A 13,507-nucleotide genomic window follows, 5' to 3' on the forward strand; every position below is an offset into this window, starting at 1 on the left:
CGGCGGCCCTAGCGACGCGGTTACTAGGGAGTGGCCTGCTGTGGCTGCTACATGGATGCGACCACGGCCCCGCACCTCATTCCCGCGGAAATGCCTCAGTACGGGGAGGCGAACCACATCTTCGAGTTGATGCAGGTGACCTGGGCCTCCCTGCCCTATCACGACACAGGCGGCGGCGGGGAAATCTCTGTCGTGATGTCGGGTGCGCGACGAGGACCTGCAGTTGGGGGTGCCGAGTCGCAAACCCACAAGGCAGCCCACTTCGGGTGTCTGATAGTTTTGTATCGCAGTGACCCGAGGGCTCCCTAGAGCTGAAGACGCCCCCTGGCCCTGCTCGGGTTTGCCTCAGGCGGAGCCCGGTGGGAGGAAAAGGGTGCAGGCCGCTCGGGCCAGGCTTTAGTCTGGCTCTGCCGCCAGGTGGCCTCAGGGTCTGCAACAGGGCCCTTGTCTCGGTTGCTGCACCTGGAAAATGCCGCGTTGCAAAAGGCGATCTTCAAGGCGCTCTTCCCGCGCTGGCAATTCTGAGTCTGTCGAACTGTGTGTGGAAGCCTCTCATTACTGGTTTGGGAGTTCAAGGGGGCATCCCCATGCTCTCAGACCGTCGCCTCCAGAGGGCGGCGTCTCCCATCCTGATCCCTGGTTGGGGCCAGGTGTCCCAAGCTCTCACCTTCGGTTCCAGACCTGTGTGGGCCGCCACCCCACAGAGTGACCTTAGGCAAAAGCACGCCCTGCCTGTGCCCGTTTTCCTTGTGCAGCCGGTGCAGCAGGTAACGACTTCTGGGAGCTAGATTGGAAGAACTCTCAGTCGCTCAAAGGTTCTGAGGGCCAAAGGGAAGCTGGAGCTCAGACTTAGAACATTTGTCTGCTTCTGGGGGTATGTACACCCCATCCCCAGGGACTCAGCGTGTTTATGCCTCTGGTCATGTGAGCCTCTGACTTCCATACTAGAGAGCTGAGCTCAGGCTACAAAACCTAAGTCCATCCCTCTAGCAAATACATGCTTCCTTTGGAAAATGTTAGCTTAGAGAAGGAGAGTTTCCTAAAACTGCGTGAGTGTCCAATCACAAGTAAAATAGCTAGCTGGGTTACAAGTTGGTGGTAGTGGGTAGAATGGTGGAGCTCCTGGGGTCCTGTGGTCTGTTCTAGACACTTGGAGTGTCTTCAATAGTAGTTGTCTGGGAAGCTGCTCAAGAAAACTTTTAGTCCAGTATTTCCAGTCCTTAGTCGTTTGTGTACTCCCTCCTTGGTTTTGACCTTTTCCATGTTTTATGCTTTTTAGCATTAAGGTCTTGCTCTGTTGCCCCACTAGAGTGCCGTGGTGTCATCATTGCTCACTGCAGCCTCTTAACTCCTGGGCTCAAGCGATTCTCCTCCCTCAGCTTCTCAAAGTTCTGGAATTAAAGACATGAGCCATCATGCCTGGCCTATTTTTTACTTTAAAATGATTTTAGACTCACAAGACGTTAAAAAAAAAAATAGTATAGATTTCTGGTCTGCCCTTCCTCCAGGCTCCATCAATGTATACATCTAGCATAACTGTAGTACTTGGTTAAAACCAGGAGACTACTGCTACACTATGTTTACCTGGGCCGCAGGCCTTATTTGGATTTCATCCATTTTATCTGCACTTATTTATTTGTTGTTTGTACATATGAAATTTTATCTCATGTATAGATTCGCATAGATGACCATATTTTAATTTTAATTTAATCATTTCTTGAATTTGACCCCCTTTTAAAAAAATTAACTACTTTCCTTCATCCTAAGAAATAGCTTTGAAATTATGTTTGATGTACTTATTTTTTCCAATACACATTAAATATGCAACTATTTAAAAATAAAATAAAAAATATTCAGTAAACCGTCTAGAATCATCTCTCATCATCACATACATTCAGTTCAACTGTGCCCTTGAACATGTGTGGAAGGTAAGGCCCAGAAGAGGGAAGAGATTTGCTGGTAAGATGTAGCTGGAAGTAGAACCAAGATATCTCCCAGTTCAGTGGTCTTTTTACTGACCCACACTCCATCTGCCCCCAAAGGGTGAAAGCCCTTCGCTGCTTGTCCCTAGGGCAGAAAGATGCCCCTTACTGCTGCAGCCCAGTTCCTGTCAGCTCCCAGATTATTTTTGTACCATTTGTTCTGTGACCCTACAAGCTGCTTCCCTCGATATCTTTCCTAAGTTGGATAAAGTGATCAGAATATCCCAGGACTATTTAGATACTGGCTGTTAAATATTTTGTCCCATACTGGAGGGACACAAGTAATAGTGATGGCCACATAACCCCAGCAGACATCTGCACTGGGCATCTGCCGTGATTATGCCAGGCACTGGGGTACCATAGTGTCCAGGAAGACAATGAAGCCAGCAGGACCCATGGCCACTGGGGGCTGGTAGCCAGATGGGCAGGGACAAGTGAGGCAAGGAATGGGGACCAAGAGGGCAGGAACATCCAACAGATTTACTTGGTGTGTGTGCTCAGGAAGGAATGTTGCTGGTGGGATCTGAGGACTGAGAAGTCAACCAGGACAAGAATGAGGGAGAAGCATTCTGAGCTGGGGCACAGCATTCACTAAGGCCCTGAGGGGAGATGGCAGTGCCTGAGAAGAACTGGGGAGAGTCATGTAGGGGAAGCATAGAGGGACCCATGAGCGAGGGCCCTGGGACTGCCAGCTCTGCCTCCCTGTAGGTACCCCCTCCCCAGCAGCACCTACATGGCCCCTCTCACGTCTCTGCTCATGGGAACCCAAGCAGATGCCAGCTGGGGCAACAACTGTGTCCCAGGTTGAAGCCACGTTTGGTGGGGTACAGGGAGAAAATGCCTCATAGCTGGTATCCGTGGTGACTAGGTTGTTCCTACAGATGCTGATTGCCTCATCTGCCCTATGCCCACAGAACATGCTGGAACAACTACTGATCCACCGGCCTGAGGACCCCATCCCCTTCATGATCAAGCACTTGCATCGCAATAATGATAATGGTGAGCACTGGGTGCACCTCCTTCCCGCCTCCTTTTTTTCCTTAAGAGATCCTACCCCTCCCTGGGCACAGCTGAGAACTCTGTCCCTCCTGTGCCTGAATGAGGCCACAAGGGGTGGGGGGAGGGTTTTGGCAACTTGCAGTGGTAGTTAATTGAACAATTCCTTAATTTTTTTGGAGCACAACTCATAAAAATTCTGTTGCCAACTTACTAAAATGAAAACCTCGGAATGGCCCATGGAATAAATTATTAATGCCTTCTGCCCTCGCTGATGTTGCCTGTTGGGCTTAAGCTCTCTGATCCCTCCACTTGTCAGGTGTAAATTTGGTTTCTGGCCTGCATAGACAGGAAGCACTTGGGCTTTTCTGATGGTCTCATTACCAGTGTGTTAATGAGTTTCAGAGCTCCCCGAACCTTTGCAGACAACGAATGCAGGTCGGCCAGACCCAAGGTTGGAATGCAGAACTGGGGAGGTGGGGCGCTCACACTAGGAAGGCCCCTCCGTTCCACAGTGGATTTGCCAAGTGAGCCTTGTCGTGTGAGAGCTATCAGGGAGAACTAGTGTCCTGGGGCTTTTATGTTTCTTTCATTGGAGCATTACCCACTTTGAAGGAGCTACCAGAACATGAGTGAAATTAGACAGAGGCCTGAAACTCCCTGCAGTGGGGTTCAGAAGGCCCAAGGTAAGAAATGTCACCAAGTCGTTTTTTAAAAAAGGTTAGAGAGGAGGCTTCAAGCCCCAGGTACTCCAGGCACAGCGGCATTTTCCACGTGTGGAACACACAGGTCCTGATGCAGTTCTAGGCTTGGCTGTGGGAAACAGTCTTAGGTCCTGCCACCTAAGCAGGCAGGTTCAAAGACAGCAAAGGGCCAACAAAGAGGCCCTAGTTGCACACAAGCGGGCGATTCTCTGGGTCTCCCCGTGTTTAGCTGACATTGACTGAGAGCCTATACACCCCCGGTGGGGGTAGAGCAGTGCCGGGTGGGCAGGAGCACCCCCTTCCTGAGCTGTCCCACTTGCCTCCTCCCCAGCCCCACGTCCAGGTACAGTTTACTGTGCCCTGCAGCGACCCTTCTCAGACACCTCCTTCCTCTGTGTGGCTGTCTATTACGTGGCCTCCTATAGATTCACCTGCTGTGTGGGGGGTGGGGTGGGGTGGGGAGTGTTTAGCCCACCCTTTTTTTTTTTTTTTGTAGAGACAGAGTCTCACTTTATAGCCCTCAGTGGAGTGCCATGGCATCACACAGCTCACAGCAACCTCCAACTCCTGCCTCCTGGGCTTAAGCAATTCTCTTGCCTCAGCCTCCTGAGTAGCTGGGACTACAGGCGCCCACCACAACGCCCAGCTATTTTTTGGTTGCAGTTCAGCTGGGGCCGGGTTTGAACCCGCCACCCTCAGTATATGGGGCTGGCGCCTTACTGACTGAGCCACAGGCGCCGCCCAAGCCCACCCTTTTCTACTGGCCACACCTTAGGCTTCAGACCCAGGCTCTCCCAGGCCTCCCTGATTCCAGCTCTGTCTGCCAGAGGAAGGACTTCTGTGCCTCCCTTGTCACAGCCCGAGGCTGAGGGGGCTGCTGGGCACTCGGGTTGCTGGGCTGTGTTACGCCAGGGCTGCTGGCAGCATCTCTGCCCACACCCAACTCTCATGCTGCCACCACCAAAGAAACAACAGGAAGCAAAGTAGAAGTGAGACAGAAGCGAAGTGAGGAGGACCAGAAACGGCCGCTCCAGAGCCCCCGTCCTGCTGCCTGGCCAGCGGGGCTCCTTCAGTGTCAGGGACCCTTCCATTCACTGGCCATGGATTCCTTCTCCTCTTCAAATGTGACGAGATGGTGAGATAGGCCATTGCTTTCTTGGCCTCAATTTCTTCATTGGTAAAATGGGCACATAAGTGAGATTGAGGCCACGAAGCTCTGGCCTGGTCAGTGGTGGCCACTGACAGCCCAGGGCACAGCACAGCCTGATGCTCCCACAAGTGGGGTCCTTCGGGGGTGAGATGTTGAACTTACACTTGTGCAAAGCCTAATGAGACTTTTTAAATTAAAAATTGTGCTTTATGATCATATAACCATTTGAACCCTGATAAATTGGGCTGCATTGGCACTTTCGACCTTTGGTTTGAAAACCCTGTGTATGCGCCACACTCGGTGTTCTTAAACCACTAAGCTAAGACTTAGGAATTCAAGAAGTTTGAAGCAGAGTTTCTCTTCACTTTATGTTTTTCTTTTCTTTCTTTTTTGTTTATTTTTTTGTTTTGAGACAGAGTCTCACTCTGTTGCCCTGGGTAGAGTGCCGGGGCATCATAGTTCACAGCAACTTCAAACTCTTGGGCTCAAGTGATTCTCCCTCCCAAGTAGCTGGAACTACAGGTGCCCACCAAAATGCCGGGATAGTTTTTCTATTTTTATTTTTTTATTTTTATGTATTTATTTATTTGAGACAGAGTCTCACTATGTCTCCCTTGGTAGAGTGCCGTGGTATGACAACTCATAGCAACCTCAAACTCTTGGGCTTAAGTGATTCTCTTGCCTCAGCCTCCCAAGTAGCTGGGACTACAGGTGCCAGTCACAACACCCAGCTTTTTTTTTTTTTTTTTTAAGTTGTTGTTTGACAGGCCCGGGCCAGGTTTGAACCCTCAGTGTATGTGGCCAGAGCCCTAGCTGCTAAGCTATAGGCACCAAGCCAGTTTTTCTATTTTTAGTATAGAAGAGGTCTCCTTCTTGCTCCGGCTGGTTTCCAGTGAACTCCTGAGCTCAAGCGATCCTCCCACCTTGGACTCCCAGAGTGTTGGGATTGTGCTTGCACGTCACATGAAAAGTGCTTGCTTCTGTGTGCAGGTGTAATTTTCGGTGTCAGGCTATCCACTTCATCAGGATTTATGTTTAAACATCTTCCCTCTGGTGTGGATGCGGCACAGCTGGTATTGCCGGCCAGCCACCTCTGCCACTGCCTTCCTCCCTTGGTCACCTCCTCCTGCCTAGTGCCCCTTTCCATTCATTCACGGGGCCTTTACTGCTTTCTCCACATCACCCCTGCCTCATTGCTGTCAAGCAGGGGCAAAGAATCCAGACCTGTCTTGTTTACCTGCTCGCTGAGGGCTGGCCACCTGTCTGTCCTCCAGAATCGCTGGAGTCAAGTTTTTTGGCTCAGATGCTCTCAGGGAGTAGAGTCACTGGATCCCAGTTACCCCGGTTTCCCACAGCCCTCCACCCTCACTCCCAGGCCTTTTGCTGGCAGCTTTTATGCATGCTGAAACATGTTTGTCCTTGGCTCAAGTCCCAACCGCTTAAATGAAAAGAAGAGAGGGACATTTGTGGTTTTCCTTTCCCTCGCACAAACCTCCCCAGACACAGAAAGCAAAAACAGCGTAGGAGGGGGGGAGGCAGGGAGACAACCTTGCTTTTGTGGCTGTTCTAGGAGTGGGGAGAAGCCCAATCCTGATAGGTTCTGGAAGAGAGTCCAGGAGGCTAGCAAAGGTCCCATGACACCTCCATGACATCTGAGGGGTGTTACTCCCCCGGGCTGAGTCAGCTCGTCGTGCTGCTTTCCAGTTACACAGCGGCCTATGTTAACTGGAGCCACCAGGCACAGGGCTACCCGTGACACACAGCCACATGGCAGATGCCTGGTGTGGAGGGAGAGAAGGCTCCAGCTCGTCCTGGTGAGTGTGCACATGAGGAGCAGCACACGGGGGCTGGCAGCCCCTTCACTGAGAGAAAAGCAGCTTTAGTACAAAGTGAGCATTTACAGTAGCCCTGGGCAATATTAAAGCAGGTGATGGTGTATATAATGGTATGTTTCGTTTTTCATCAAACGTTTGTCCAAGAAAGCTGTGTATTAAAGCTCCAATACCTAAGGGTTTTCTTGTGAATTTTAAATCATGCTCCTAGTTAAACCTCAAAAGGATCTGTGGATGGAAAGGTTTTTTGATTTCCTTTGAAGTGGTTGGAAGAAGTTGATTACTCTTGGCAGTCAAGCAGCCTTTTATGACACTGTTTATAAATAATTACTCATGAGCAGTGCTGGAGTTTCAAGGTGTTAGATTTTAAGAAACTGAAATTAATCGCATAAATGTGTGTGAGAAATTAGGTGGGGAGAAAGGCCGTAGATGTTCCCCTTTTAAAGTCTTTTTATAGATGTGTACAATTTGGGTGCCACTTACAGGAACCTGGAAGGGGAGGGTTTCCCTTGCATTCTGGCCTGGTAACTTTGTCAAAATGAACATGTGACTCGGGAATGCGACTCCTTCCCCAAAGGAAGGAGTTGTCCAGCTGCCTCTCCCTTCATGGGTTGGCAAGTCCTGAGCCCTGTTGGATCTGGCCCACCTCTCAAGGAACTTCAGTGGGGCCTGTGGTCAGAGTCCTGGAGAGGCAGCATTGGCGATGGGCATGTGAGTGGACCCAGGGTCCCCACTGCTCCCTTATCCCCCTGTGGCCAAGCGCTGCCCCCTGGCTGGAGCAAGCCACATCCTCTGCCCTGATGCCCCTCCACTCTGGCCACCTTCCCTACTGTCTCCCCAGGCCTGTTGACACCGCAGTTCCAGTCTCACCTGAGCATGTGTCCCCAAAACCACCTCGTTCCCAGGCTTGTCTTTCAAGGTGTTCTTACCTGTGTGGCTTCTCTCTCCCAGGAGAGGGCCCTGGGAGGCTTCGCCCCAAGTTTTAGGCCCAGCACAGAGAATTGGCCCCTGAATCCTGCCCTGGTTCCCACCTCAGAAGCTGAAGATGCCTTCCCAGCTTCCATGACACCAGGGCTGTGACCCTGTCAGCTTCCCTGGTCAGGTGGCCCCAGACTCTGGATTGTATGTGGGAGGTGCTTTTCCCAGTGGCCCCACAGGGCCTGGTTCCTGTGTGGTGGTAGCATCTTGACTGGTGGCAGCCCCATAGGTACAGGCTGTGTTGTCTGGTACCTCCCCTCCCCCGACCATTTGGTGGCCTTACTTGGGGAGTTCTTCCTGGTGGGGTAGCCCTGGGCCTGGGTCCTCAGCCTGGGCAGGAGTCTGAGCCGTCCCTCGGCCACATCTGGTTCCTGCCGGCTTGTACCTGAGAACACTGTCAGGGAGCCTGTTGTGAGGCAGTGGAACAGTGGTGACGAAGGTGACAAACAGTGATCAAAGAATGAGATGAGGACAGCTGAGGAGGCTGCCCCTGAAGGCCACACCGTGTGGCTCCTCACATTTCTGTCTGCTGTGAGAACAGCAGGGGAGGATAAGACTTGGTCCCTGTCCTCAAGGAGCTTGCCATTCTGTGGGGGACAGAAGTACCGCTGGCTTCTCAGCAGAGGGATGAAACTCACCAGAGTGGAAGGCAAGCAACAGCAAAGCCACTGGGCGTGAGCCTCCGGGGAGGGGACAGGGGTGAGGAGGAGGACCCTGCTGGTGGGGTAGTGACAAGGCAAGGTGGGGATGTGGAAGGAACACACGCAGGAAGAATAAGGAAGTCCAAGGCTTCTTAGCTTAAAGGAGAGGATTGTTCAGGGGTCCCAGGTAATTCTCTGCATCCCCAACCAGAGGAGGCTCTGGAGGAAAAGCCTATCAGGACGACCAGGATGCCTCTCAGGCTTCTGTGGAGGTCATGCCCCTTGAGGTCCAAGGGGATCTAAAGGGATACAGAGATCTTTGGGCAGAAGAATATTGGGAGCTGTGTCCACTATTTGTGGTGGGCAGGCAACACCCAGCCTGCACCTGACTTGGAGAGAAGTGTCCAAAATGGTCTGCTGACCTGGAGCAACGTGGTGTCTCCAGCCCCTCCAGTCACGGGGCTGCACGGGACGTTCCTGCCTCCAGCACCCCTTGGTCCACGTACCCTGCACCAGCTGCAAATTACCTACATCGCAGGGGGCTGTTGGGCCAGATTTGTAAATGTATGGAAATGGCCTTGTAGACCAATCAGTTAGGGACACAGCCCAGAAAGCCTGCTGTGTGTGTCCATCCTGCCCTTGAGGAGAGGGCAGTTCCCTTGCCAGGACTGGGGCGCAGAGGACACCTGACTCACTTTTACTTGCCGTCCAGTACAGCAAGTAACTCACGTGTCCCCAAGAACCATGGCCATGCTGCTTTCCTTGGCAGGGTATTTGTGAAGTGACTCAATGAATTATCCTGAACTCCTCCACATTTTCCCTGGAAATGAGAAGGCACCATGAATTTGGGCAAAAATCTATTTAAAGTGAAGCAGTTGGCTAGGTGTAGATGTGCTGACCATTAAGTCGCTGGCCAAAAGGACACTGTCTAATTTCTTCTCTGTGTCCAGCCCCAAACTAAAAGGAATGCCCTCCCTCCTTCGAGGAGGGATGGACTCTATACATAGACTTGGAGGCTTGCTTGAGTTGGAGAGAACACCTGTTCATCCTCCCTGTGGGTTAGGGGCCAAGGTGACGTTACTTGCTCTCCACAAGGAGGGGGACAGAAGCAGGGTGATCCAGGTGGCGTTGTGGGAGGCAGTCATGGTAGCTTTCAGTCTGGACACCCCACCTGCTCCCTTTGCTTTGGCTCAAGTTCACATGCCTTCCAGCACCCTGCCTGGTGGCTGGTGGTCCTCTCTCTTTTCTGTCTGCCGGCATCTACCCAATAGCCTGACAGCTGCTTTAGGAACTCAGGCCTCCAAGCCACAACAGCTGCCAGTGTTTGCCATTTGCATAGAAATGTCCGTATTTGAAAACAAAGACTTTCCTTTCTTGAGATTTATAGATCTGGCCTATGCACTCCAGGCTTTTCCCATTATTTCCCTCTGACGAGAATACAATTTGCCCAATAAAAAGGTATAAACATAAAAAAAAGCGAAGGGTCAATTTACATAAAATACAGCTTTATTTGAGAGGGCATCTCTGAGACAAAGTCCCTGTTTAAAATGCTTTATGGTGTTTGAAATCCCAATTGTTCTCGGTATTTATTAGTTTGGCAAACAAGTTACTATGTCCAGGTCTCCTTGGAGCTAGAAGAATAAACCATCTCGGTGATCACTTACCTCTCTAAACACAGAATGGATTCCATGGCAAGAGCATCTCTGAGCCATCGGGTTACAAATGGCTGTGTCACTGGCAGAAAATGAAATCTGGGGAGGAGAGAAATAAGTGTACCCAGAGTCCTGCACGCAGGGGAGGCTGCTTTGTCTTGCTGAGTGGTGACATTCAAATCTTTTTATCCTACAGTGCCGAAGGTTATAATCTTAGGTCCACCGGCCTCGGGGAAAACAACTATAGTAAGTGTACCACGTTACCATGTTAAGTGCTGTGTTTCTGTGCTGTCTCCTTTACCCTCCCGGCTGGAGCCAGGCGGCCCCTCAGTGGCGCTGCAGCATAACAGAGCGTTTCTTCTGCTTTTGTCTTCTTATTTTCTTCTCACAAAAGGAAGATGTAAGTTTATAGGAGAAAACCTAGAAAATACAAAAAACCCAAAATGTAATTCTCCAGCTAGCCAGGGATAAACCCTGCTTTAGCATTTTTGCTAAAGAACCCTTCCAGGGTTTTCTGTGCCCATATGTCTGCTATCTTTGAGCACCTGGGTTAATTATACCCTTGGGTAGATTCTAGAAGTGGGAGTGCTGGGCCAAGCAGCACATACATTCCAGAGACTTTGGAATTCTCTCTTAAAATTTGAATTATGAAGCTTGGTGCCTGTAGCTCAGTGAGTAGAGCGCTGGCTACATATACCGAGGCTGGTGGGTTGGAATCCAGCCTGGGCCTGCCAAACAACAATGACGGCTGCAACCAAAAAATAGCCGGGCGTTGTGGCGGGTGCCTATAGTCCCAGCTATTTGGGAGGCGGAGGCAAGAGAATTGCTTGAGCCCAGGAGTTGGAGGTTGCTGTGAGCTGTGATGCCACGGTACCCTACCCAAGGCGACAGCTTGAGGCTCTGTCTCAAAAAAATACATATGTATATATTATACAAGCAAGAACTGCTTACCCTTGTTCATCTTTTCCTCCTGGGAGGTAAGCAGTGTCCAGATGCTGCTATGCTTCAGCCCATCTATGGCTTCAGTCTTTAAGATCCATGTTTATTTTAATTTTTTTTTTTTTTGAGACAGAGTCTCACTTTGTCACCTGGGGTAGAGTGCTGTGGCGTCATAGCTCACAACAGCCTCAAACTCTGAGGCTCAAGTGATCCTCTTGCCTTAGCCTTCGGAGTAGCTGGGACTACAGGTGCCCACCACAGCACCCAGCTATTTTTAGAGACAAGGTCTCACTGTTGCTCAGGTTGGTCTCAAACTCCTGAGCTCAAGCAATCCATCTGCCTCAGCCTCCCAGAGTGCTGGAATTATAGGCGTGAGCCACTGTGCCTGGCCTAATTAAGGTCAATTTTTTAAGTGCCAAAACATGTTAAAATTTCTGTTATCTGAGAGGAGACACTTTTTGCCTTTTTTTTTTTTTAATTGCAGTTTTTGGCTGGGGCCGGGTTTGAACCTGCCACCTCCGGTATATGAGGCCGGCGCCCTACTCCTTGAGCCACAGGCACCGCCCCTTTTTGCCTTTTAAAAGCCAGGTTAGTGAACATTAGTGAACCTGTCCTCCACTACTTGTGGCCACGCGTCAGGGGCATCTTGATGGGGCAGGCCCTGGCACCTGGCTTTCTCCTGACAGGTAATTAAGTTAGCTGATCCTTAAATCAGCATCTGCTATGCTTTTGGTGTTAGGATAGCTGTCCTACTTATCTGTCTGCTGTCCGTCGTTCTTCTGTCTTTCCAGAGCTTTCCTATTGATCCTTCAGTATCAGCCTGTCAGCTTCCACACCTTTCTGTAGTCAACCCACCTGACCCCAGCCTCTCTCATTGTTTTGTTAGAAATCAGAGACCCCCCAGACCTGCCGACCATCAGTGTCACCAGGATGCTTTGGAAAATCCTTGCTCCTGCTCGCCCCTCCAGATTGACCTTGTCTGAGTCTCCCAGGGCAGTGCCCAGAATACTAATAGTTGAACTTGCTTCCTGAGTGACACTAATGTGAGGAATGAGGATGACTGAGTCTGCTTTTAGATCAGTGGTTCTCAACCTTCCTAATGCTGGGAGCCTTTAATACAGTTCCTGTGGGTCACAACCCACAGGTTGAGAACTGCTGATTTAGACCAATGTGCTTGGTTAATTAGGTTTTCAGGAAGGGTCTGGTTACTCCGTGGGAGGGCCTCCCTTTGGGAAAGGTTTTGTCTTTGAGACTTGACTTTCCAGGGCCACCTGTGCTCTGTTCCCAGCTCTAGCGCTTCACTGGTCACTGGCAGGAACTTTTTGGGCAGAGCAGGTTCCAAGCTCAGAGACCTGCTTTCGTCAGGTCCCTGTGTGGCCAAGATGATTGAATTTGTCCTCCCTGATAAGGTCAGGCCCTGACAGCTGTTGGCTGGTGTTTTGGCTGCAAGCATTTTGGTAAATTTGCTGTCCTTGCCCCTGAGTGCCCTGTGGAGACACAGAAATCTGATTTTACAATGATAAGAGGATAGTAAACTCTATACAGAGCTCTGCCCAGCTTCTTCCTGGCACTGTCACTGACTGTTCCATAGCAGCGGGATCAGAAAGAATTAAGGTTCACACCAATCAGGAGACCTGGAAGGGCCTTCCTAATGCTGAAATGGTCATCAGCATAATTTTGGTGTTAAGAACATTGTATTGTATTATTATTCCCTAAAGTTTACTCCTCCCTATAGACTTCATAGAATAGTCACCCATGAACTAAACATTCTGTTGGCCACAGTATATCATCTCCCAATTTTAAAGAAACTATGAATGTTGAGTGTGGTTGTGACCCATATTTAGGTCTTACTCCACAGTGCCTATTCTAAACCTCCCTGAGTTAAAAATCTCATGGTGCACAGAGCTTGGAGAGGTGTGTCAAGGGCAGCTGAGGGCATAGCCCATATGGGTCTTACAGCTCCATCTGGGCCCCTGCTGGCTGAGGGAGAGATGGCAGCCAAGATCATTCCCAGGGTTTGTCCTGCTGGTGGCCGTCCTACAGCCAGAAATAACTGTGCTTCCCTGTGACCAGCATTTTCTAGGACAGGGAAGAACCTGGATGTTTTAATGGAGCTATTCTCGTATTTATTGTTTTTGATAAAATTTTCTTTTCCTCTTTTCCTTCTGCAGGCAATGTGGCTTTGCAAACATCTGAACACTAATCTCCTCAGTGTGGAAAACTTGATAGTAAAAGAATTTTCTTTCTTGGCCGCTGAAGCCAGGAAGCATTATCAGAAGACCAAGGTAGGACTGGCCTGGAGCAGGGGTTGGCCAGCACAATGCTCCCTGCCTTGGCGAGGCTGGTTCCCATTTTGGATTAAGTAGAAGAAAATGGTGATACGCAAGATGAGATGCAGGTGGCATGTGATGGAAGGAAGGGGAGAACCCTTAGGTAGGGCCCATGTCCTGGTGGGTACCAGAGTGACGTGTTTATGGTGGGAAGGGAGTGAGGGAAGCGATTTTGTCTGCATGGAATGGTCCATGCTTGCTCCTTTTTGCTGCTGATCTGTGCCAGGGTGTGCTGGCTGAGCTGGGCTGGGCTGGGCGGTGAAAGGGCAGCACCCAGGTGTTTGCAGGGTGCAGCACTCCTGT

The 13,507-nt window shown here is 50.4% G+C and overlaps 1 protein-coding gene across 4 annotated transcripts in view; it reads left to right on the top strand.

Moving 5' to 3' along the window:
* The first annotated feature begins 46 nt into the window (after positions 1 to 46).
* Positions 47 to 13,507, top strand: part of AK8 (adenylate kinase 8) — a 144,418-nt gene continuing 130,957 nt past the window's right edge. For 3 of the 4 annotated variants that reach the window (XR_008375999.1, XM_053571745.1, XM_053571740.1), the window contains exons 1-4: positions 47 to 135; positions 2,897 to 2,981; positions 10,132 to 10,181; positions 13,046 to 13,159. Coding sequence is in view for 3 of the 4 variants with exons in the window: in XM_053571745.1 (XP_053427720.1) it covers positions 52 to 135; positions 2,897 to 2,981; positions 10,132 to 10,181; positions 13,046 to 13,159 (333 nt within the window). In the remaining variant the exon portion in view is untranslated. Of the gene's footprint in view, positions 136 to 2,896; positions 2,982 to 6,524; positions 6,647 to 10,131; positions 10,182 to 13,045; positions 13,160 to 13,507 lie in introns of those variants that run through there. The other variant, XM_053571754.1, reaches the window with a different exon arrangement.

Source organism: Nycticebus coucang, chromosome 2 (assembly GCF_027406575.1).
Source record: "Nycticebus coucang isolate mNycCou1 chromosome 2, mNycCou1.pri, whole genome shotgun sequence".
Lineage (NCBI taxonomy): Eukaryota > Metazoa > Chordata > Mammalia > Primates > Lorisidae > Nycticebus > Nycticebus coucang.